We start from the raw sequence: 25,077 nt of genomic DNA, 5'->3' as shown, positions 1-25,077 counted from the left end.
TAGCTCACATGAGAGAACAGAGCAGGGCTAGACATGTCTCCTCTTGATAACGGGCAATAGGTAGCCTAGCGGTTAAAGCATTGGGCCAGTAACCGAAAGATTGCTGGTTTGAATATTCAAGCTGATGAGGAGAAAATTATGTTGATGTGCCCTCGAGCAAGGCACTTAAGTTTAAAAGTTCCTCCAGGGGTAACTGTCCTACTATAACTGAACCTTTAATACATTTCACTGGACATATCTGGTGCAATGTGACAATAAAACATGTTGTTTATAAAAACAAATATAAAAAATGATGATGATTTTTAAAACACATGATTTTTGGAAATCCTATGGTCACATTATAATTCACACTTTACAAGATAAAGAGACATTTCTAATAACCAACTCTGAAGATCACTTCACATCGGAGTGAGACATGTAACAGAAGTGAGCTTTCCCATGTAACAGAAGTGAGCTTTTCCCATGTAACAGAAGTGAGGTTTTCACATTTAACAGAAGTGAGGTTTTCACATGTAACAGATGGGAGGTTTTCACATGTAACAGAAGTGAGGTTTTCACATTTAACAGAAGGGAGGTTTTCACATTTAACAGAAGTGAGGTTTTCACATTTAACAGAAGTGAGGTTTTCACATGTAACAGATGGGAGGTTTTCACATTTAACAGAAGTGAGGTTTTCACATTCAACAGAAGTGACGTTTTCACATGTAACAGAAGTGCTCCTGGGACTCAATATTCCAGCCACGTGCCTGTTGGGTGACGGTGGGGTCTTTGGCAAGACACATATTTAAGTTCATATCTCATTTAATACTTCAACCATAGCGATACAATATAAAATAGTGCTCTATTTAATTCTGTGGCTTCAACCATCTACATTTTTAGCAGGAAATGTAAAAAAATAAAATAAAATTAAAAAAACGTGTTTCACAGAGTGAGAATGATGAAGTTGATCAACAGAGGAAGGGAGGAAGGACTGTTTCATTCAGAACATTCATCACCAAAGGTGTTTTTATCAATCAGATTTAATAAATACAGAAAAAACCCTCTGAAACATATTTTACATTTTCTCTACGAAGAACAAAAATGGCAGCCAATTGCCTTCCTTTTTTTTAATAGAGCTTAATATGATGTAAACATGTTTGAATGTTCTGTGGTGAATGTTCTGGAATGGAATGTGTAGACCTGAGTTAGTTTTATTGTACCAGATAAGTATTCCTCTGAGTTGCTGAGTTGTTGGACTGTGCGTCACAGTTCAGCTGTGTAAAATGCCAGAGACATTCCTCTGAGCTGAGAGTGTTGTTTGATTAGAGATAATTAAAAGCAGACTAGTTGGAATGCAATGCAGCAGATGTGGAGGAGAGAGAAAGAATTCTGGAGAAAGAAAGCAGATGTCACGAAAACAGTGCCAAATATGTATTAATGAAATGTAATGAAAATGATAGAAAATATTTTTAAAGAAGGTCACATTTTCATGTCAAATATTGAACACCATTTTGTTAAAATGCATTTTGTGGTTGTTTGGAGGGTGTTAATTTATTCCTTCACCGTAATTAAATCACTTTGTCATCAGAAACCACAGTGAAACATGAGCAATTAGACAGTTAATTGGTGGTGTAAATGTACGTCTCGATTTTTAAAAACAAACAGACGGATTTGTGTATCTTATTTCATCTATGGTCAATTAACAACGTTGCTTGTCAGTCAAGGTGTATACTGTCAAGGTGTCTACTGTAGATTAGCACTGAGGTCTCTGAGACACTTCTTCAGACATTGCAACAAGTTAGCAATAAATGTGTTTATTGATAAAGACCAGCCTTGTCCATTTGGTTGTCCATTTATTTTTTTAAAACTGTCTTGTTTATTGGTGAAAACCAGCCTTGTTTTGATAAAGACCAGCCTTGTATTTTGATAAAGACCTGTCTTGTTTATTGGTGGAAACCAGCCGTATGTATTCATAAAGACCAGGCTTGTTTATTGGTGAAAACCAGCCTTGTTTTGATAAAGACCAGCTTTGTATTTTGATAAAGACCTGTCTTGTTTATTGGTGGAAACCAGCCTTATGTAATCATAAAGACCAGTCTTGTTTATTGGTGAAACCCAGCCTTATGTATTCATAAAGACCAGTATGGTCTATTGGTGAAAACCAGCCTTGTTTGTTGATAAAGACCAGCCTTGTCTATTGATAAAAACCAGCCTTATGTATTCATAAAGACCAGTCTTGTCTATTGATAAAAACAAGCCTTGTCTATTGATAAAAACTAGCCTTGTCTATTGGAGAAAACTAGCCTTGTCTATTGATAAAAACCAGCCTTATGTATTCATAAAGACCAGTCTTGTCTATTGATAAAAACAAGCCTTGTCTATTGATAGAAACTAGCCTTGTCTATTGGAGAAAACTAGCCTTGTCTATTGGTGAAAACTAGCCTTGTCTATTGGTGAAAACTAGCCTTGTCTATTGGTGAAAACTAGCCTTGTCTATTGGTGAAAACTAGCCTTGTCTATTGGAGAAAACCAGCTTTGTCTATTTATAAAGACCAGCGTTGTCTGTTGATAAAGACCAACCTTGTTTATTTGTGATAACCAGCCTTGTCCATTGGTGAAAACCAGCCTTGCCTATTAATAAAGACCAGTGTTGAATATTCATAAAGACCAGTCTTGTCTATTGGTGAAAACCAGCCTTGTTTGTTGATAAAGACCAGCCTTGTCTATTGATAAAAACCAGCCTTATGTATTCATAAAGACCAGTCTTGTCTATTGATAAAAACAAGCCTTGTCTATTGATAAAAACTAGCCTTGTCTATTGGAGAAAACAAGCCTTGTCTATTGGATAAAAAACAGCCTTGTCTATTGATAAAAACCAGCCTTATGTATTCATAAAGACCAGTCTTGTCTATTGATAAAAACAAGCCTTGTCTATTGATAGAAACTAGCCTTGTCTATTGGAGAAAACTAGCCTTGTCTATTGGTGAAAACTAGCCTTGTCTATTGGTGAAAACTAGCCTTGTCTATTGGTGAAAACTAGCCTTGTCTATTGGTGAAAACTAGCCTTGTCTATTGGAGAAAACCAGCTTTGTCTATTTATAAAGACCAGCGTTGTCTGTTGATAAAGACCAACCTTGTTTATTTGTGATAACCAGCCTTGTCCATTGGTGAAAACCAGCCTTGCCTATTAATAAAGACCAGTGTTGAATATTGATAAAGACCAGCCTTGTTTATTGGAGAAAACCAGCCTTGCCTGTTGATGAAAACCAGCCTTGTATATTGGTGAAAAACAGCCTTGTTTGTTGATAAAGACCAGCCTTGTCTAATGGTAAAGACCAGCCTTGTCTATTGATAAAGACCAGCCTTGTTTATTGATAAAAAACAGCCTTGTTGATTGGTGAAAACCAGCCTTGTTTATTGGTGAAAACCAGCCTGGTTTTTGATAAAGACCAGCCTTGTCTGTTGGTGAAAACCAGCCTTGCCTACTGATAAAGACCAGTCTTGTCTATTGATAAAGAGCAGCCTTGTTTATTGGTGAAAAACAGCCTTATTATTGGTGAAAACCAGCCTTATGTATTCATAAAGACCAGTCTTGTTTATTGGTGAAAACCAGCCTTGTTTATTGATGAAGATCACCCTTGTTAATTGGTGAAAACCTGTCTTGTTTATTGGTGAAAACCAGCCTTGTGTATTCATAAAGACCAGTCTTGTCTATTGGTGAAAACCAGCCTTGTCTATTGGTGAAAACCAGCCTTGTTTATTGATAAAGATCACCCTTGTTAATGGGTGAAAACCTGTCTTGTTTATTGGTGAAACCCAGCCTTGTGTATTCATAAAGACCAGTCTTGTCTATTGGTGAAAACCAGCCTTGTCTATTGGTGAAAACCAGCCTTGTTTATTGATAAAGATCACCCTTGTTAATGGGTGAAAACCTGTCTTGTTTATTGGTGAAACCCAGCCTTGTGTATTCATAAAGACCAGTCTTGTCTATTGGTGAAAACCAGCCTTGTTTATTGGTGAAAACCAGCCTTATGTATTCATAAAGACCTGTCTTGTTTATTGGTGAAAACCAGCCTTATGTATTCATAAAGACCTGTCTTGTTTATTGGTGAAAACCAGCCTTTTCTATTGATGAAAGCCAGCCTTGTCTATTGGTAAAGACCAGCCTTGACTATTGGTAAAGACCAGCCTTGTCTATTGGTGAAAACTAGCCTTGTCTATTGGTGAAAAACAGCCTTGTTTGTTGATAAAGACCAGCCTTGTCTAATGGTGAAGATCAGCCTTGTCTATTGATAAAGACCAGCCTTGTTTATTGATAAAAAACAGCCTTGATGATTGGTGAAAACCAGCCTTGTTTTTGATAAAGACCAGCCTTGTCTGTTGGTGAAAACCAGCCTTGTTATTGGTGAAAACCAGCCTTGTCTATTGGTGAAAACCAGCCTTGTTTTGATAAAGACTAGCCTTGTATTTTGATAAAGAGCAGCCTTGTCTATTGGTGAAAACCAGCCTTGTTTATTGGTGAAAACCAGCCTTGTCTATTGGTGAAAACCAGCCTTGTCTATTGATAAAGACCAGCTTTGTTTATTGGTGAAAACCAGCCTTGTCTATTGGTGAAAACCAGCCTTGTTTTTGATAAAGACCAGCCTTGTCTGTTGGTGAAAACCAGCCTTGTTTATTGGTGAAAACCAGCCCTCTTTTGATAAAGACTAGCCTTGTATTTTGATAAAGACCAGCCTTGTTTATTGGTGAAAACCAGCCTTGTCTATTGGTGAAAACCAGCCTTGTTAATTGGGGAAAACCAGCCTTGTATTTTGATAAAGACCAGCCTTGTTTATTGGTGAAAACCAGCCTTGTCTATTGGTGAAAACCAGCCTTGTTAATTGGGGAAAACCAGCCTTGTCTATTGGTGAAAACCAGCCTTGTCTATTGATAAAGACCAGCTTTGTTTATTGGTGAAAACCATCCTTGTTTATTGGTGAAAACAATCCTTGTCCATTGGTGAAAACCAGCCTTGTTTTTGATACAGACCAGCCTTTTCTGATGGCTCTAGACAGACTCTTTGTTTCACCATGTGCACTAGAGGAAATCCTTTGCAATCACCCCCACTGGGCTACACTGGGACTGTGTGTGTGTCCCCACAAGGATAGCTGTACAAGACTGTGTGTGTGTGTCCCCACAAGGATAGCTGTACAAGACTGTGTGTGTGTGTCCCCACAAGGATAGCTGTACAAGACTGCGTGTGTGTCCCCACAAGGATAGCTGTACAAGTCTGTGTGTGTGTGTCCACAAGGATAGCTGTACAAGACTGTGTGTGTGTGTGTGTGTGTGTCCACAAGGATAGCTGTACAAGACTGTGTGTGTGTGCGCGAGTGCGTGTGTTTGTAATGCGCCAATGATATATTGTGATGCAGGTTTCTTGCCAACAGTCAAGCAGGTGGCAGAGTGGAGACACTATTAATGTCCGTCTATTGACTCTGATTAGATGGGCTTGTACTTGTAATACATGTCAGCTCTGCCTTGTGTTAAAGTTGACACAGGATGCATTATATATATATATATATCTCTGGATAAGAGCGTCTGCTAAATGACTTAAATGTAAATGTAAATGTATAACCTTGGAAGACTCCATCTCAGTCAATGGGATTGAAATGTTGCATAATAAATATCCATAATGTGTGCAGTGTGCAGAAGTTCCCTTTTCGGGCCATTTTCTACCATCGACGAGAGAAACAACAACAAAGTTTTAAAGATATATATTACTGTTTTTATTCCATTATTGAAATGTTAATGGCATAGACAAGTTCTCCACAGCAACGTCAGGGTTCAACCAGTGAGGTGTTTACACTAAACCACACAGGTTGGTTTATATAGGCTCATGTTAGAACAAATCTTTGGCATCATTTTTTTTCTTCACATCAATAAAATACAAAAAATGAAATAATATACAAAATATATTAACTTCTTTTCTCAGTTCAAAATGACAACTTTATGTAAACAGAGTCCAATTTATAGTGAAAAGGGTATCAACAAACAAATGGTTCTGAAACAGAGCATATGACCAACAAATGGTTCTGACACAGAGCACATGACCAACAAATGGTTCTGAAACAGAGCACATGACCAACAAATGGTTCTGAAACAGAGCACATGACCAGCAAATGGTTCTGAAACAGAGCACATGACCAGCAAATGGTTCTGAAACAGAGCACATGACCAACAAATGGTTCTGAAACAGAGCACATGACCAGCAAATGGTTCTGAAACAGAGCACATGACCAGCAAATGGTTCTGAAACAGAGCACATTACCAGCAAATGGTTCTGAAACAGAGCACATGACCAACAAATGGTTCTGACACAGAGCACATGACCAGCAAATGGTTCTGAAACAGAGCACATGACCAGCAAATGGTTCTGAAACAGAGCACATGACCAGCAAATGGTTCTGACACAGAGCACATGACCAGCAAATGCACTGTGAGAGAAAGAAGAAAAGAAGTATAATTTGAAGATGGTGAAGGACTGTAGAGTTCGAATACAACACTCGTCTCAAATTCCAGTCAAAAACAATAATTTAGATTCCTGCTCTGACACACACACAGAGAGAGAGAGAGAGCTGACTGGTATCAACACGTCACCATCCCAATAGATGCAGGCTGAAGTTTAAATTAGGGACACATACAAAACATGTAAAAAGACATTCAGACCTCAGAAATGTGAGATCCTCAAGCAAGGAGGGGGGAAAAACAGCACACTTCAAAATAACACTGGGGTTTATTTAGCACGATCAACAAATAGACTGGCAGATGCAAGGCAGATATGGCTAGCTCTCTGTCTCCGCGGATATGTTGCTGTATATAACTACTCAACGATTTACAAGACGCTCAGATGCTCCTGGTAGAAACCAGCTACCATGGAGGCTCGGCAGAAATAAATAGACTGAAAAAGAGACTAGAATCCTCAGAATGTACGCCATGTTAAAACAGGGTGAAGGGTCAGACTCTAGATAGCCTAATTCTCGGATCCGAGTGGGAGCATTCCATCAGGGAAGGAACGTCAGTCGATTAGCCCGGCTTGTCAGCAGAGGGTGGTGGGACAGCGGCATTCTGGGTATCGACTGTCTGGGACCCAAAACAATAACCCGGCTGTGTTCCAAATGTCATCTTATTCTTATTATTAATCTTATTATTCTTATTCCCTTATTATCGTCAGGGTTCTCCAATTATGTTTTAATTGTTGAACATTATAGACAGTATAAAAAACAACCAGCAAAATCAGCTCCATGTGATTTTAATTTGGTTAATCTGTTCCAAAGTACCCCCCTCCTGCATAATAGAGATATATATCTGATCTATACTAAGGTTTATAAAAGGTTTATAAAGGTTTATAAAATTATCATGTTATAATCAATCGGGGGGGGGGGGGTTTGCGGTCAATTTGCAATCTACAAATCATTTGCTATTATGTTGCGGCCCTCCCCCCTCCCTTTCGAATCTAGTTGATGATCCCTGCCCTCTATAGGGCACTAATGATAACCAGGGCACTACATGGGGAATAGGGATGCTATTTGGGACACATCCTGGGCATCTCAGACCAGTGGTGTGAACGGCAGCCTCTCCTCTTCCTCGTCCTCTGTTTCTCAAAGAGGAAGAGCAGTCAGGTCAGACAGACATGCCATCCACCGTTACTCCACCCTCCAGTCTAAACAAGGCCCATTCCCATTCCAGTGTTAAAGCTGGGAGGGCGCGGAGCCTCACCATACAGGCTGTGATGTGTAGGGAGAGGAGAGTGCCAACTGCATAGTTTAATTTAGGCTTGGGAATGCAGAAGATGGGTTCGTTTGGTATTTGCGGTACTCAAGCACACTGTGAAATGGACCACTCATCCAAGGACATCGGAGGAGGAAGAGGAGGAGAGATTACTCTTACAACTGTCTTCACCAAGCACGTATATTAGCGTTACAACATAATAGGAAGGTTATGTGTAATCATAGAACAAGCTAAAAGTAGCCGTGGGATAGTGATGTAGTTTTTTTTCCAGGAATGTTTGACTTGGCATGCTGAGCTCAAAGTAGCTGACACACTGTCTGTCCATGACGGAAACAGATATGCAGTATGAATAGAAGTGTATAGACCAGCAAGGGGTGGAGAATGACAGACAGACAGACAGACAGATTTCTTAAAGGCCAAACAACACACAACTCTTCAAACAAACACATCACGTCACACTACGAGCAGCACTTAAACGAGAATATAAATACATCAAAATAAAACACCAACTACATACAAATATAATACAAACGCAGTTTGATTGATATCTCAGGTTGTGCAGCAATGCAGAAGCCTTGTCTGAGTACCTTGGAGGCTTCAGATGGAGACTGGGGTAGTTGCCCCTGGCTGGTCCACTAACTAGAGAACACGGCCAATTCAATTCTTCTTCACTTTTCTAAGTGTAGAGAGAGAAACAGTCAAGTGGAGCAGAGCTCTCCTCTCTGTCTGCTACACACTTCCTGATGCTTCTGGATTCTTTTCTCAGGTAGGTAGGTAGGAAGGAAGGAAGGAAGGAAGGTAGGAAGGAAGGTAGGAAGGAAGGTAGGAAGGTAGGTAGGTAGGTAGGTAGGTAGGTAGGAAGGAAGGAAGGAAGGTAGGTAGGTAGAGAGGTAGGTAGGTAGGTAGGTAGGTAGGTAGGTAGGTAGGTAGGTAGGAAGGAAGGTAGGAAGGGGTAGGTAGGTAGGTAGGTAGGTAGGTAGGTAGGTAGGTAGGTAGGTAGGAAGGTACAGTATGAAGATAGGTAAGATGGAAGGAAGGTAGGTAGGTAGGTAGGAAGGAAGGAAGGAAGGTAGGAAGGTGGGTAGGTAGGTAGGAAGGAAGGAAGGTAGGAAGGTGGGGAGGTAGGAAGCACATGTCCATGTCCGTCTCCAAACTGTCCCTCTGTCTTCAAAGGAAGTGTCCTTCTGTTCATCTGGAGGCCAGTCTGGCCAGAAACAGACTGACGGGCAGGCTGTCTTCTTCTCTCTGGGTGGGATATGCAGGACAGGAAGTTGTCTCCGTCATCGACCGTGTTTTCACTGTCCATCCACAGTTCAACGTTTGTTAAATAAGGATTTCTACTACGCCTGCTGCAGTGTCTGAACTGCTGGGGGGATCCACTGTGAGGTCAGCCTTTTGGGCTGGGACATCACTATCACACTGGCTGCTGTGGTCCCTTCTCTGGGGCTCGGAGTAGGGGAGAGGCAGGGCCAGGGGGGCGCGGGGGTGTTGGTGGGGGGATCGGGACAGAGGAGACACTGCAGCAGCCGTCTGGTCATCAGAGAGGCTCTTTCCTACAAACACAGACAACAAGAGGAAGCTGGTTAATTACCAGATCACATACAACAACAGGAAGCTGGTTAATTACCAGATCACAGACCAACAAGATGAAGCTGGTTAATTACCAGATCACAGACCAACAACAGGAAGCTGGTTAATTACCAGATCACAGACCAACAACAGGAAGCTGGTTAATTACCAGATCGCAGACAACAACAGGAAGCTGGTTAATTACCAGATCACAGACCAACAACAGGAAGCTGGTTAATTACCAGATCACAGACCAACAACAGGAAGCTGGTTAATTACCAGATCACAGACCAACAACAGGAAGCTGGTTAATTACCAGATCACAGACCAACAACAGGAAGCTGGTTAATTACCAGATCACAGACCAACAACAGGAAGCTGGTTAATTACCAGATCACAGACAACAACAGGAAGCTGGTTAATTACCAGATCACAGACAACAACAGGAAGCTGGTTAATTACCAGATCACAGACAACAACAGGAAGCTGGTTACCAGATCACAGACAACAACAGGAAGCAGATCACAGACCAACAAGAGGAAGCTGGTTAATTACCAGATCACAGACCAACAAGAGGAAGCTGGTTAATTACCAGATCACAGACAACAAGAGGAAGCTGGTTAATTACCAGATCACAGACCAACAAGAGGAAGCTGGTTAATTACCAGATCACAGACAACAAGAGGAAGCTGGTTAATTACCAGATCACAGACCAACAAGATGAAGCTGGTTAATTACCAGATCACAGACCAACAAGATGAAGCTGGTTAATTAACATCTGTTCTGTGAGCTTCTCTGCCACGTCTATTGCAGAGCGTCAATCCCAGAGAGGAGATGACATACGGTACATGCATTCTGTTACTGAAATATGTAGTCATCTATTTGATGAATGTCCCCTCACTGGGTCCTCTCCCCAAACTCTAGTTTTTTTTTAAAGAAGTGCAACATTCTGCCTGGCGACACGAAGCAGCCCGCCAGTTGTCTCAGAGTTAATAGGCTGTTTTTAGAACTTACATTCCTCCAGGCGTTATGAACTGTGACCCCCCCCCCCCCCAGAAGACTAAAAAGAAGGAGAAGACAGAGCGATGTCATAATTCTCCAGATTCTTCAGGAAGTAGCTATATCTGCACTGAACTCTTGGCTCCTCTTGGCTCTCTGTCTTCTCCTACTTTTTCCATCTGCGTCCCGAATGCCCCCCCAATGCCCTACATAGTACACTACTTTTGACCAGAGCCTTATGGACCCTTGACAAAAGTAGTGCAGACTATAGGGAATAGGGTTCCATAGTGTTCTGGTCTAAAGTAGTGCACTTTGCAGGGAATAGGGTTCCATAGTGCTCTGGTCATTAGTAGTGAACTATATAGGGAATAGGGTTCCATAGGGCTCTGGTCAAAAGTAGTGCACTCTGTAGGGTACCATTTGGGATGTAGGAATAGTCTTCTTGACATGAATGTATGGCCTGGGCTATAGCGCTCACCTTTTCCCCAGATGGGTTGCTCCACTGGGCCATTGAAGGAGGTGGATGTGGAGGCGTTGGCAGCGGTGCTGATGGAGGGGACGGACCTGGCAGGGCGGAGGAGGGCCTGCTGCTCTGGTCCAGTCCGCTGCTGTAACACCCTGATCACGGCATCCTTCTCCAGGAGCTGGGAGTGCAGCGCTCGGATTCTAAGAGACACATGCAGAGATTTACATAGATGTAACTAGCGATGCGTTTGTGACATTCTCCATTCAGAAAGACTGAACAAAAGGGGGAAAGGGGATAGGTATGACGTACGTACCTGTTCTCCATCTCCCGGTGCCTGTGGCTGAATGGCAGGTAATCGTTGAAGCTGTTGTCGGGTGAGTGACGAGGCGAGTGTTTGATGACGCTGCTGTCTCTCTGAGCTGCAGCGGTGGCGGCTGCGTCCATAGCGAACTGCCTCATGGTGCTCTCCTCCAGGTACTTCTGTTCCCAGTGTGTGATGTCAGCCTCCAGAGCCAGGATCCTCTCTTCTCTCTCAGCCAGCTGCTGCTGCTGTACAGACACCATGGAGCTCAGATCAGAGGGCAGGGAGCCAGGACCGCTAGCCGTGCTGTGGGACTGACAACGTGGAACGGAAAAAAAGAAAAAAGGGTTGGTTAGAAAGTAAGGTAAAGGAGAATGTTTCAAACCGTGTGTGTGTGTGTGTGTGTGTGTGTGTGCCTGCTTGTGCGTGCGTGCGTGTGTGCACCACGTTGTGTCTCCTCTCCTCTCCTGCTCACCTGTGCTGATCGGATGCTCTTCAGCTCCTGCTCCAGCCTGGTCCTCAGCCTCAGTTCCAGGGCCTCTCTCTTCTCACAGGCTGCCTGTAGCTGGCCCAGGGCACTCTGCAGCCGCTCTACCTTCTCTACGTATGCCTTCTTCCTTCTAAGCTCCTCCTCCAGGGCCAGGTTACGGGTCTGTGCCGACCCCAGGGCCAGCTCCAGAACCTCCCGGCGCCGAAGCCACTCCTCCCCGGAGCCACGCAGACGCTGCACCTCCCGCTGCTGTTCCTCATCTAAGGAGAGAGAGAGAGAGAGAGAGAGAGAGAGAGAGAGAGAGAGAGAGAGAGACAGAGAGAGACAGACAGAGAGAGAGAGACAGACAGACAGACAGAGAGAGAGAGAGAGAGACAGAGAGAAACAGACACACAGACAGAGAGACAGACAGAGAGAGAGACAGACAGACAGACAGAGAGAGAGAGGGAGGGAGAGAGCGAGAGAGACAGACAGACAGACAGACAGACAGACAGACAGACAGACAGACAGACAGACAGACAGACAGACAGAGAGAGAGAGAGAGAGAGAGAGAGAGACATACAGACAGAGAGAGACAGACAGACAGACAGACAGAGAGAGAGAGAGAGAGAGAGAGAGAGGATACGTTAGAATCTTTAAGTGATAATGGCCGCTACAGATGTTACTGACCACATGATCTCTCAGTGAGTAGATCTCAGACCCCCCCCCAAGAGTTCCTTCATTGGATTCCATTCAAGTTACTCAGTTAGTCACTTTAATGGATTCTAAGAATGTAAAGAGAGTTCCACTTCACATTGTAGGTGCTGTGAACTCTAAGGGAGGTGAAGGCATGACTCTATTCTCCAACCCCTGGTGGGGGTGGGGGGGTGTTGTCTGAGGTTAATACCTGAGGAATGCACTTATCCCGAACAGTCACTTCAGTTGTAGTTGTCGTAAACAGGGTCAATCAGTCCAACATATCTATTATAGACTGTCATTCCAAAGCCATCCAAATAGCCTAACACCAACTCTAATGTCCCCTTCAGCTACATATTAACAGCCAAAACGATATCACAGAGAAGACGAGATAACTAGAGAGCAACTGGCCGCTAAACCTCATTTAAAACAGTCAGGGTTACACAACCCAAGAGCAAACATGTATAGGTTTGCATGTTAGTTACAACATGTCCCAACATAGTTTTATTTTTGCATATGCAACTCTGTTTCTGTCATGGCTTCCAATCTCACATAAGCCACAAGCAGGTAACACCTTCTCAAACCCACCAACTGAACATTCCTCAGAGGGTAATCATTGTTCCTGGAGGGCCAACAGGCAGGGTAGTGTGACTGTTCAACCTGAACGTTGTTATTCTGTTGCATAAGGACCACTTTATTAAAGCTGATTTATAGGCTTCATTTCCAAATACAGTACCAAGTTCCCTAAATAATAGTTGTGAAGTTTTAACACAACAATGAGTGCCAGGGGCAGGGGCAGTTCCCTTTGCCAAAGGCTAGACAATAACAGTGTGAGAGTTGGCTAAACCTTATCCCACAACTGACCAGTCATGACTTCACATACTGAGGTAACAAAATGCCCTAAGATATAGACTGATACAGTCTCTGTCCAGGAGTCAGCGTGTTGTGGGTGGGCAGCAACACGCTGATAATACTACGACTACTGTTACTACTGTTACTACTGTTACTACTACTACTACTGTTACTACTGTTACTACTACTACTACTGTTACTACTGTTACTACTACTACTACTGTTACTACTGTTACTACTACTACTACTACTACTGTTACTACTACTACTACTACTACTACTGTTACTACTACTACTACTACTACTACTACTACTACTACTACTGTTACTACTACTACTACTACTACTACTGTTACTACTACTACTACTACTACTACTACTACTACTACTACTACTACTACTGCTACTACTACTACTACTACTACTACTACTACTACTGCTACTGCTACTACTACTACTACTACTACTAATACTACCAAGGGCTGTGAATAATGGCTGATGTTCAAGTGCCAAGAGCGACTCTGTTAGCAGGCCGGGTGGGAGGGAGGGGAAGGGAATGTACCTTCTGGCTTTATCCCCACAACACAACACGACACGACACGGCACGGCACGACACGGTACGGCACGACACGGCACGACACCGCACGGCACGGCACGACACGACACGGCACGGTACGACACGACACGGTACGACACGGCACGACACGGTACGACACGGTACGACACGGTACGGTACGACACGGCACGACACGACACGGTACGACACGGTACGACACGGTACGGTACGACACGGCACGACACGGTACGACACGGCACGGCACGGTACGACACGACACGGCACGGTACGACACGGCACGGCACGGCACGACACGGCACGGCACGACACGGCACGGCACGGCACGGCACGACACGGCACGACACGGCACGACACGGTACGACACGACACGACACGGTACGACACGGTACGACACGACACGACACGGTACGACACGACACGGTACGACACGACACGACACGGCACGGCACGACACGGTACGACACGGTACGACACGACACGGTACGACACGGCACGGTACGACACGACACGGCGATGCGACGGTGCGACCACGACACGGTGCGACACGGTGCGGCACGCGACCACGACGCGATGCGACCGCGACGGATGCGACACGGATGCGACCACGACACGGATGCGACACGGTACGACACGGTACGACACGGCACGGCACGACACGGTACGACACGGTACGACACGACACGACACGGCACGACACGGTACGACACGACACGATACGACACGGCACGGCACGACACGGCACGACACGGTACGACACGGTACGACACGGCACGGTACGACACAACACGGTACGACACGACACGGTACGACACGACACGGCACGACACGGTACGACACGGCACGGTACGACACGGCACGACACGGCACGACACGGTACGACACGGCCCGACACGACACGGTACGACACGGTGCGACCGCGACCACGACAGGACCACGGCACGACGACGGTGCGACCGCGATGCGACCACGACCACGACACGGCACGACACGACACGACACGGTACGACACGGCACGACACGGCACGACACGGTACGACACGACACAACACGGCACGGCACGACACGGTACGACACGACACGGTACGACACGGTACGACACGGTACGACACGGCACGACACGGCACGGCACGACACGGTGCGACACGATGCGACCACGACCACGACCACGGCGCGACACGGTGCGACGACACGACCGCGATACGACACGGCACGGCACGACACGGCACGACACGGTACGATGCGACGATGCGACACGGCACGCGATGCGACACAACACGATGCGACCACGACACGATGCGACCACGACACGGCACGACACGGTACGACACGGCACGGTACGACACGGCACGACACGGCACGACACGGTACGACACGGTACGACACGGTACGACACGGCACGACACGACACGGTGCGACCGCGATGCGACCGCGACCACGACAGGACACGGCCACGACACGGTGCGACACGGTGCGACCACGACCGCGACACGACCGCGACACGATGCGACCACGGCACGACCACGGCCACGACCACGGTGCGACCACGACACAACACGGCACGGCACGACACGGCACGGCACGGCACGGCACGGTACGACACGACACGGCACGGCACGGTACGACACGACACGGCACGACACGGCACGGCACGACACGGTACGACACGACACGACACGGCATGGCAGACCTTATTTATGTGGCGGAGAAATCAGCTACAGACTGCCACAGACTGCCAGGGTGACTGTTTACATAATGCCAGGGTGACTGTTTACATAATGCCAGGGTGACTGTTTACATAATGCCAGGGTGACTGTTTACATAATGCCAGGGTGACTGTTCACATAATGCCAGGGTGACTGTTTACATAATGCCAGGGTGACTGTTCACATAATGCCAGGGTGACTGTTCACATAATGCCAGGGTGACTGTTCACATAATGCCAGGGTGACTGTTTACATAATGCCAGGGTGACTGTTCACATAATGCCAGGGTGACTGTTTACATAACGCCAGGGTGACTGTTTACATAATGCCAGGGTGACTGTTTACATAATGCCAGGGTGACTGTTTACATAATGCCAGGGTGACTGTTTACATAATGCCAGGGTGACTGTTCACATAATGCCAGGGTGACTGTTTACATAATGCCAGGGTGACTGTTCACATAATGCCAGGGTGACTGTTCACATAATGCCAGGGTGACTGTTCACATAATGCCAGGGTGACTGTTTACATAATGCCAGGGTGACTGTTCACATAATGCCAGGGTGACTGTTTACATAACGCCAGGGTGACTGTTTACATAATGCCAGGGTGACTGTTTACATAATGCCAGGGTGACTGTTTCACAAAACAGATCTGAAAACAATCCCATTTGCCCAGTGCCCAGTTCCTTCCCTCTACAGAATCTCAAGAGATTATGAACTGCAAATAAATAAAGAAGAAAGCCAGTGTTTCCTCGTTCCTCTCTCTCTCTCTCTCTCTCATGTTTGGGGGGGCATCCGATGTTGACTTACTTTGTTCGAGGAGCTTGGCGAACACCTGCTGCTTCTGGTTGGCAGATTCAACATCTTTGGTTACTCGCTGTTTTGTAGCAGTGTCCAGACGATCTACAGGTGGAAGAGAGAGAGAGAGAGAGGGGAGGGAGATCGATTAACATCTAGCTATCTATTACTACTTATTGTGGGGAGAACCATACATAAACCACAAGAACTCCTGCTCCTGGTAATTAAGTATTTAGCTTTATTTATACAGGTAAGTCCATCAAACAACACTCTTATTTGCGATTACTAGCTGTGTTATTAGCATTAGCATCTAGCTGCTGGTAGACTTACCTCTGAGGTCTCTGTTGAAGTCGTGCAGTCTCTTGATCTCTGACTCCAGTTTGTTCCTCATGGTTTTCTCCAGGGTCTCTCTCTTGGCTGAGCCCTTCATCAGGGTCTCGTAGGCCTCAGATATCCTCTGGATCTCTACTTCCAGCTGGAACGAAACACAAGAGGAGGACACTATCAGTCCGAGGGTCTCTAGCTTTAAACACAGATCATCCCCACCAGTGGTCACATTTTGAGGGGCTTTTTTTTGGTGGTGGGTGGGGGGCGGGGGGCTCAGATGTGGAAACATAAAAGCCTGAAAACTCTGGTCCAAAGTCCGACAGTGGAGAAGCAGCATAAAAAAAAACCCAGGTTTTAAGACCTGACCCTAAAGAGATCCACGGTCTCACAAGACTGTGATGTCATACAGAATGTATGAGACATATGAATTGCTTGGCTGGCCTGTTCATTGTGGAAGTACTGCAGTGTGCCCTAAGCGAATGACTAACACTTTGCTCCTAAAGAGAAGTGGGAATCCACATTCCTAACTGAGCGGTTATGAGTCCCAGGTGTCAGGGCGTTCATGTCTCCTCGTGGCATTCTGCCAACGTGGAGGAGGCTGGAGCAGGAGGAGGAGGAAGAGGAGAGGCAGGAGGACAAAGGAGCCAGAGATATAGAGAACAGTCCGGTCTCTGAAACAGGAGCACTACTAGTACCTTCAACATTAACCATGTTAATAAGACACTATCAGGTAGCAAGCACAATGCATGACAATTCCCCACAAGTAGCAAATAAAGTTAAGGAATGTAGTCATAAGCTTCCATGTGAAGAGGTGGAGGAGTCTTGAATGAAAAGACAGGCGGAAGTGTCTTCTCAATGTACTTTCATATGTGAAAATAACCTGTAAATAAGTCTCTGTCTGTTACTAAAATAACCTGTGTATGAGTCTCTGTCTGTTACTAAAATAACCTGTGTATGAGTCTCTGTCTGTTACTAAAATAACCTGTGTATGAGTCTCTGTCTGTTACTAAAATAACTTGGGTATGAGTCTCTGTCTGTTATTAAAATAACTTGGGTATGAGTCTCTGTCTGTTACTAAAATAACTTGGGTATGAGTCTCTGTCTGTTACTAAAATAACCTGTGTATGAGTCTCTGTCTGTTACTAAAATAACCTGTGTATGAGTCTCTGTCTGTTATTAAAATAACCTGTGTATGAGTCTCTGTCTGTTATTAAAATAACTTGGGTATGAGTCTCTGTCTGTTACTAAAATAACTTGGGTATGAGTCTCTGTCTGTTACTAAAATAACTTGGGTATGAGTCTCTGTCTGTTACTAAAATAACTTGGGTATGAGTCTCTGTCTGTTACTAAAATAACTTGGGTATGAGTCTCTGTCTGTTACTAAAATAACTTGGGTATGAGTCTCTGTCTGTTACTAAAATAACTTGGGTATGAGTCTCTGTCTGTTACTAAAATAACTTGGGTATGAGTCTCTGTCTGTTACTAAAATAACTTGGGTATGAGTCTCTGTCTGTTACTAAAATAACTTGGGTATGAGTCTCTGTCTGTTACTAGAAATGAATGATTCCAGAATGAACAGAAAAGTCCCTGTGGTCACATTCCTGCTACAGCACAGCTAGAGGGCTAATCTCACTGATATGCAGCATTGGCAAAACACACACACACACACACACACACACACACACACACACACACACACACACACACACACACACACACAGGTGTATACTTCCCTATCTACCTCTAAACCCTCTGTGAGCCAACAAGGCTTAGAAATAAAAACCCATTCATGCTTATCTATTGTAATGATACTCATAACTATTACTGTCAATAAACTATGTTACAAGCAGTCAGACTCCTATATGCTGTATGCTGTGACAGAGTCATTCAAGGTTACTAATTAGGATTGTGTCCCCAATGGCATCCTATACCTTTTATAGTGCACTACTTTAGACCAGGGCTCATAGGGAATAGGGTGCCATTTTGTTCAGGACCCATAGGGCTCTGGTCAAAAGTAGCGCAATACAGTGGCTAGTGAAAGTATTCACCCCCTTTGGCATTTTTCCTATTTTGTTGCCTTACAACCTCGAATTAAAATATATTTTTTGGGGGTTTGTATAATTTGATTTACACAACATGTCTACCACTTTGAAGATGCAAAATATTTTAATAAATATTAAAAATTAAGACAAAAAAAAACTGAAAACTTGAGCGTGCATAACTATTCATCCCCCAAAGTCAATACTTTGTAGAGCCACCTTTTACAGCTGTCTCTTTAAACTTGGCACATCCAGCCACTGGGATTATGCCGATTCTTCAAGGGAAAACTGCTCCAGCTCCTTCAAGTTGGATGGGTTCCTGCTGGTGTACAGCAATCTTTAAGTCATACCACAGATTCTCAATTGGATTGAGGTCTGGGCTTTGACTAGGCCATTCCAAGACATTTAAATATTTCCCCTTAAACCACTCAAGTGTTTCTTTAGCAGTATGCTTAGGGTCATTGTCCTGCTGGAAGGTGAACCTCCATCCCAGTCTCAAATCTCTGGAATGACTGAAACCGGTTTCCCTCAACAATTTCCCTGTATTTAGCGCCATCATTCCTTCAATTCTGACCATTTTCCCAGTCACTGCCGATGAAAAACATCACCACAGCTTGATGGTGCCACCACCATGCTTCACCGTGGGGATGGTGTTCTTGGGGTGATGAGAGTTGTTGGGTTTGTGCCAGACATAGAGTTTTCATTGATGGCCAAAAAGCTACATTTTAGTCTCATCTGACCAGAGTACCTTCTTCCATATGTTTAGGGAGTCTCCCACGTGCCTTTTGGCGAACACCAAATGTGTTTGCTTCTTTTTTTTTAAGCAATGGCTTTTTTCTTGCCACTCTTCCGTAAAACCCAGCTCAATGGAGTGTACGGCTTAAAGTGGTCCTATGGACAGATAATCCAATCTCCGCTGTGGAACTTTGCAGCTCCTTCAGGGTTATCATTGGTCTCTTTGTTGAAATCCAAATAAAAAATGTGTTTTAAATTACAGGTTGTAATGCAACAAAATAGGAAAAACGCCAAGGGGGGTGAATACTTTTGCAAAGCACCGTATATAGGGAATATGGTGCCATTTGGGACATATCCAAGTAGTCTCTCACCTTCTGAAGTCTGGCAGCCTTCTCGCTGTACCCCTCCAGCTCTTTCCTTAGTCTCTCATTTTCCCTCAACAGGTCCATCTGGGCACTGTTGTTGTGGGTACTGGGGTTGGCGTGGCTCATGTATACCTCTGGACCAGACTGGACACTGTGGCGAATCATCTGGGCGTGGGCAGGTTCATACCTAAGGAGAATAGAGGAGAGGATGGAGTCTACATCTATATCTATAATACTTTGAATCATTGAATCAAACTGCATCATTCACGTGGTTATAACCAAGTAGAGTCATTGGGGTATATTCATCCCATATAGATAACATCATTCACGTGGTTATAACCAAGTAGAGTCATTGGGGTATATTCATCCCATATAGATAACATAGGGTGGTCGTTATTGTAAAAGAGAACTCGTTCTCCATGACTTACCTGGCTAAAGAAAGGCAAAATAAAAATGATTTATATAAATTATTTAAATGAACTGGGAACCCATATTCCATATAATGTCATTCATATTGGCTTGTCTTGTGTGTGTGTTCTATTTACCTGTGCTGGGAGTGGAATGTGGGAGGGGGTTCCTGGTGGTAGTGTCCGTGTGTCTCCTGTGAGTGGCTGAGCATGTATCCAGGAGGCCTGACCAGGAAGGGGTAGTAATCCGGGGGAGGTCCCCTCTGATCGGGGTACTGGAGAGACTCTGGTCCCTGGTGGTCAACAGGCCCACAGTGGCCATTGGAAAGCTGTGGGTAACTCTGTGTTGAGCTGAGGGGCAGACTGTCTCTGGATCCACATGATCCAGCGTTCCTCTCCAGGGAGAGCTGCATGAGCCGTTCACTGAGGGAGCGGGCGTGCTCCCGTTTTAAATCCCACTGGCCCCCTCCCTGGTGATCCATCACCTCAAGCCCCTGACCCCGCTGGGCTCCTACCGAGGCCAGATACTGAGAGTGGGCCTTGGCCTCCTCATAGGTGGGCAGCTCCTCTCCGTGTCTGTGGAGCTGGTAGAGATGACACACGGAGTCCCTCTCACAGTGTTTGTAGTCCCCCTGGTACTCCTGACCCTGGGGGTCCTGTCTGGTGGACATGTGGATGAACTGGGACTCTTCCTGGGTCAGGCTCTCCAGAGAGGAGCGGGGTGATCCGGTACCGCCTCCTCCACTGCTGTTGCTGCCTCCACGCAGGGCCTGCTGCTGGATGGCCAGGAGGGTACGGGTGTCCGTGGGGTTCCCGTAACGGAGCTGCTCCTGGATTAGACGGTGTAGAACCGTGCCAGAAGACTCCTCAGCAGTTCTCATCTCAGTCAATCAGAGAATATATAAGTGATTGTGCTGTGTTGAACTTTGGTGGTTTGGATTATTAGTTAACCACAGATCTAGAGACAGGAGCAGAAAGAGAATTAGCTAAATCAAATACTACATCTACAAGTCTTATAATGCATTATGATGCTGTTATAATTGATCATGCATATTACCCCCTTACACTATCTAATAGTCATCTCATAATGATATAATGTCATCAAAAAGCATACACTATATATACAAAAGTATGTGGACGCCCATTTAAATTAGTGGATTTGGCTATTTCAGCCACACCCGCTGCTGACAGGTGTATAAAGTTGAGGCCACAGCCATGCAGTCTCCATAGACCAACATTGGCAGTAGAATGGCCTTTGCAGAAGAGTTCAGTGACTTTCAACATAGGATGCCACCTTTCCAACAAATGTCTGCCCTGCTAGAGCTGTAAGTGCTGTTATTATGAAGTGGAAATGTCTAGGAGCAACAACGGCTCAGCCGCGAAGTGGCAGGCCACACAAGCTCACAGAACGAGACCGCCGAGGTGCTGAGGCGCATGGCGCGTAAAAACCTGTCCTCGGGTTGCAACACTCACTCTACCGAGTTCCAAACTGTCGCTGGAAGCAACATCAGCACAATAACTGTATATAAGCCTCTGGAGCCTCAACTCCCAATGGGCGGAGCCTCAACTCCCAATGGGCGGAGCCTCAACTCCCAATGGACAGACCCCAACCAATGTAAGTTAATGTCTTGTATCATTTAGCTAGCTAGTTCCTAAACATTAACCCCTAATTCTTAGTCTTGGAAATGTTTCATGAACATTTGTCACGACCTGATTAAGTCTGGCTAACTCATGTGGTCGACTAATCGTTACCCTAACTCTTTTCCTAACCGAATGATTCTAACCTACCACATGAATTCACCTAACCCAGCACGTTAATTCACCTAACCCGGCACGTTAATTCACCTAACCCGGCACGTTAATTCACCTAACCTGCCAATTTAGTTATCCTAACTTGTAATTCACCTAACCTGCAACTGGCTCCGACTGAACATTTGCTACCAGTGGAGCCTAACCAAGTCAGGTAGCCCGATCTCATTGGGTAGTCAAACATTAACCCTTCGTTTAAAAAAAAAAAATCTTGTGTGGATTTTTTTTCCCCGCTGAGTTTCTGTTCACTTGTCTAAAGATCTTATTTTCAAATAGAGAGGTCAATTGTACACTATATTTTGTACACTATATTTTGTACACAATGTTTTGTTTTTCAGATGCGACCTTGCAGTGGCTTTCTGAGCTCAAAAATGGAAGCAATCCATTTTTTTGTGTGTTAATTCTTTGTGGTTTTTATGTTGCATTTTGACATGCATTTAATTACATTTCTTACACATATATCACCATACATTATGAACTATGTATTACTCATATATAAAAATATGTGTTATTCATATAGAAATATATTGACCATAAATAGCATAATGTTAAATATATATATATTTTTAAATACATGTAAATATATGAATAGCAGATGTATGTAAAATGCATACTGCCATATATGGATAAGCAATATTCGTAAATATATTTACACATGTAAAAAATATTCAAACATATTTATAATATATATTTTTTTTTAATAAAAAATTAAACATGTAAATATATTAATATAATATATGTGACATTTATATTATTTATTATTATTATTATTATCATTTATATTTTGTATTTCAAATATTGGTACATATATTCCATATTTGTATTTGAAATATATGTCAATATATTATGTATGGTATGGGCAATTCTAAATTGCGTTTAGGGAAGCATACCATATGCTCTGAATAGCATGGTCTTATATTAGCAGGTCATGCCATATGTCACTATAGATTATTTTTGAAAAGCCCAAAATGAGAAGTATTGTAGTTAAGGGACGGTTTATTTGTGGATATTATTATATTGAGTCAGTCATTTCCTACTGCAAACGTTGGAGATTCCAATCAATTGCCTAATCACTATTTGTAATTTTTATAACTAGGCAAGTCAGTTAAGAACAAATTCTTATTTTCAATGACGGCCAAGGAACAGTGGGTTAACTGCCTGTTCAGGGGGCAGAACGACAGAGTTGTACCTTGTCAGCTCGGAGATTTGAACTTGCAACCTTTCGGTTACTAGTCCAACACTCTAACCACTAGGCCAACCTGCCATCCCTACACTCTAACCACTAGGCCACCCTGCCGTCCCTACACTCTAACCACTAGGCCACCCTGCCGTCCCTACACTCTAACCACTAGGCTACCCTGCCGTCCCTACACTCTAACCACTAGGCCACCCTGCCGTCCCTACACTCTAACCACTAGGCTACCCTGCCGTCCCTACACTCTAACCACTAGGCCACCCTGCCGCCCCTACACTCTAACCACTAGGCCACCCTGCCATCCCTACACTCTAACCACTAGGCCACCCTGCCGTCCCTACACTCTAACCACTAGGCCACCCTGCCGTCCCTACACTCTAACCACTAGGCCACCCTGCCGTCCCTACACTCTAACCACTAGGCCACCCTGCCGTCCCTACACTCTAACCACTAGGCCACCCTGCCGTCCCTACACTCTAACCACTAGGCCACCCTGCCGCCCCTACACTCTAACCACTAGGCCACCCTGCCGCCCCTACACTCTAACCACTAGGCCACCCTGCCGTCCCTACACTCTAACCACTAGGCCACCCTGCCGTCCCTACACTCTAACCACTAGGCCACCCTGCCGTCCCTACACTCTAACCACTAGGCCACCCTGCCGTCCCTACACTCTAACCACTAGGCCTGGCCTTTTTTTTTTTTTTTTTTTTTTTACTTTCCAGAACATTTCACATATTATGACAGATATCAGGCCACACATTCCTCGAGGCTATTGTGTGTTGTTTACTATACAATCTAAATGATGTGTATATGCGGGACTAAATTCTCTATAGCCTCTATGGCCAACACACATAGCCACAATGAATAGAGAGAGCGTGAACTAAACTGCTGCCTCCCCATGTCTGACAACATTCCTGTCTCAACGAGGAACATAAAACATATAGCCCAATAAACCAATTGATAAGCAGCGCCAATAAAGTTCAAATAAAGTCTCTATTGTCTACAGCGGCTCCTTAGACAGACATGATCACAGACCAAAGCCGACATTCCTACGTATTACATGTGTGTGTGTGTGTGTGTGTGATTCTGAATTAAAACGACAACTATTACAACATTAACTATCCTTTCTTACAATCTATCCACATATTATTTTGGTCTTATAATAAAGTCAAAGGGGGGAAAAAACAGAATTTGCGCCTAAAGCCCTACTTTGAAAGACCTATCCCACCATGCGTAAAGTAACTCGTTTCAAAAAAGCAGCAAAACTATAATCTTACCTATTTACATTGTCATCACGGAAACAAGTTGTGGACGCCGTAGGTCTATATAGTTTATATTTCTTTTAAACGTAATGTAATCCTAATAGAACTTCCTATAACTGGAAAGTATAAATTCGTATCCTGAGTATACTACGTTCCGCTGAGAGAGTGCACTGCTACGGTGTGCGTCTCCGAGAAGCTTTCACAACAGACTGAGTCGAGAGAGAGAGAAAGCTCTGCTCATAAATAACTGAGGGCCGATTGTTCCCGGAGACTGGAATGGTTGGAATGCGAGAGCTCGGAGTCCCTCAGAGATCAGAACCGCAGAGGGCAGCGCGCACAGCGAGAAAAGGGGGCAGGGCGAGTAGAGTCGGGACGGCAGAGCAGAGCTGAGCAGCACCGTGCACATAGCAGAGAGACAGCTGGTAGTCGCCTGCCTGTGTAATGTAAAGCGTTTCGTTGTTGTTAGCAGTTGGGGAGATGAAGTAATTAGCTATAGCACGCTGTGACTAGAAAGAGAAAATTGGGGCACTATTGTGAAGCAGAGCATTAGTTTTAAACGGACTTTAATTTTCACAACATTATAAACTCCTCATATAGTTTACCATACACAATTATACCAAGAAATATTCTATCAAGAAATATTCTATCATGAAATATTCTATCGTGATTTTACCCATTGTTTTATTGTCCTTGTGGAAAATGTAATCCGAGCAATCCCTATAACACATGATGACAACTGCTGGGCTTTATAAAATAC

At 44.5% G+C, this 25,077-nt stretch overlaps 1 protein-coding gene across 1 annotated transcript; it reads right to left on the bottom strand.

The window, feature by feature from the left end:
- Positions 1 to 5,720: 5,720 nt before the first annotated feature.
- Positions 5,721 to 24,635, bottom strand: LOC115121327 (angiomotin-like 2a). The gene is made up of 9 exons (XM_029650385.2): positions 24,336 to 24,635; positions 20,190 to 21,009; positions 19,651 to 19,831; positions 16,509 to 16,653; positions 16,191 to 16,283; positions 11,557 to 11,831; positions 11,094 to 11,395; positions 10,793 to 10,980; positions 5,721 to 9,299 (listed from the first exon to the last, which is right to left on the bottom strand). The coding sequence occupies exons 2-9, from the start codon at positions 20,930 to 20,932 to the stop codon at positions 9,070 to 9,072; spliced, it is 2,157 nt and encodes a 718-aa protein (XP_029506245.1). The 5' UTR covers positions 20,933 to 21,009; positions 24,336 to 24,635; the 3' UTR covers positions 5,721 to 9,069.
- Positions 24,636 to 25,077: the final 442 nt, after the last annotated feature.

Source organism: Oncorhynchus nerka, linkage group LG24 (assembly GCF_034236695.1).
Source record: "Oncorhynchus nerka isolate Pitt River linkage group LG24, Oner_Uvic_2.0, whole genome shotgun sequence".
NCBI lineage: Eukaryota > Metazoa > Chordata > Actinopteri > Salmoniformes > Salmonidae > Oncorhynchus > Oncorhynchus nerka.
The sequence above is the reverse complement of the archived record's forward strand: the minus strand, read 5'-3'. Positions and strand labels throughout refer to the sequence as shown.

What these genes read in the sequence shown, in the direction of transcription:
- LOC115121327 (XM_029650385.2), bottom strand. Translation starts at nt 20,932, where the DNA reads ATGAGAACTGCTGAGGAGTCTTCTGGCACGGTTCTACACCGTCTAATC. An exon ending in CTTCAACAGAGACCTCAGAG is followed by an intron (nt 16,284 to 16,508) that starts GTAAGTCTACCA and finishes TTCCACCTGTAG; the next exon opens with ATCGTCTGGACACTGCTACA. An exon ending in CACCGGGAGATGGAGAACAG is followed by an intron (nt 10,981 to 11,093) that starts GTACGTACGTCA and finishes TGTGTCTCTTAG; the next exon opens with AATCCGAGCGCTGCACTCCC.